At 40.6% G+C, this 721-nt stretch overlaps 1 protein-coding gene across 1 annotated transcript; it reads left to right on the top strand.

Moving 5' to 3' along the window:
* Positions 1-153: 153 nt before the first annotated feature.
* Positions 154-677, top strand: LOC107578662 (40S ribosomal protein S15a-like). The gene is made up of 2 exons (XM_016264597.1): positions 154-328; positions 520-677. The coding sequence occupies exons 1-2, from the start codon at positions 196-198 to the stop codon at positions 660-662; spliced, it is 276 nt and encodes a 91-aa protein (XP_016120083.1). The 5' UTR covers positions 154-195; the 3' UTR covers positions 663-677.
* Positions 678-721: the final 44 nt, after the last annotated feature.

Genomic DNA, 721 nt, shown 5'->3' with positions numbered 1-721 from the left:
TGTGTACGGTCTTTTCGGCTTGCAAGAATCCGTAATTTAACTTGTTTGATTTCTTTTTTTATACATCCATTTGGTCGATATGTACCTGGCTTTAAAGTAGCGCTTGGCTCGTGACAGTGATTAGTTGAGGCTATTTAACGGATATATTAACTATATACGAGATAAATCACGTGATTTTCTTCCTCCGCAGGCATCATGGTGCGCATGAACGTTCTCGCCGATGCGCTGAAAAGCATCAACAATGCAGAGAAACGGGGGAAGCGCCAGGTTCTCATCAGGCCCTGCTCTAAAGTCATAGTGCGCTTTCTTACTGTGATGATGAAGCATGGTGAGTGAGTTCCTGAGCTTTTCAGTGTGCGAGTTTGACAAGAATCTGTTTATTCTGCACTTGTGGTATGAAAAACATGAATTGGTCAGTCTTAAATGGATGTTTCATCCAATGTTGTTCCAAACCTATACAGTTGACTTCTGTTGAACCTGAGAGAAGACATTTTCAATCTCTTTGTGTGGTCTTTGCAGGTTACATTGGCGAATTTGAGATCATTGATGATCACAGAGCCGGGAAAATTGTTGTCAATCTAACAGGGAGGCTGAACAAGGTAAGAGGTTTAATAAACTTAGATGTTCACAATAAATGTCTAAAATTACACCAGAAAGTATGAGAGACTTGTACAGTGTTGTGCAGTTAGTGACAGCTAAAGAGCTTAGCCGGATAGATCAT

Source organism: Sinocyclocheilus grahami, unplaced genomic scaffold (genome assembly GCF_001515645.1).
Source record: "Sinocyclocheilus grahami isolate Dianchi unplaced genomic scaffold, SAMN03320097.WGS_v1.1 scaffold11371.1, whole genome shotgun sequence".
Taxonomy (NCBI): domain Eukaryota; kingdom Metazoa; phylum Chordata; class Actinopteri; order Cypriniformes; family Cyprinidae; genus Sinocyclocheilus; species Sinocyclocheilus grahami.
The sequence above is the reverse complement of the archived record's forward strand: the minus strand, read 5'-3'. Positions and strand labels throughout refer to the sequence as shown.

Coding starts and splice junctions, on each gene's coding strand:
- LOC107578662 (XM_016264597.1), top strand. CDS start 196: ATGGTGCGCATGAACGTTCTCGCCGATGCGCTGAAAAGCATCAACAAT. Junction 329..519: donor TACTGTGATGATGAAGCATG/GTGAGTGAGTTC, acceptor TGGTCTTTGCAG/GTTACATTGGCGAATTTGAG.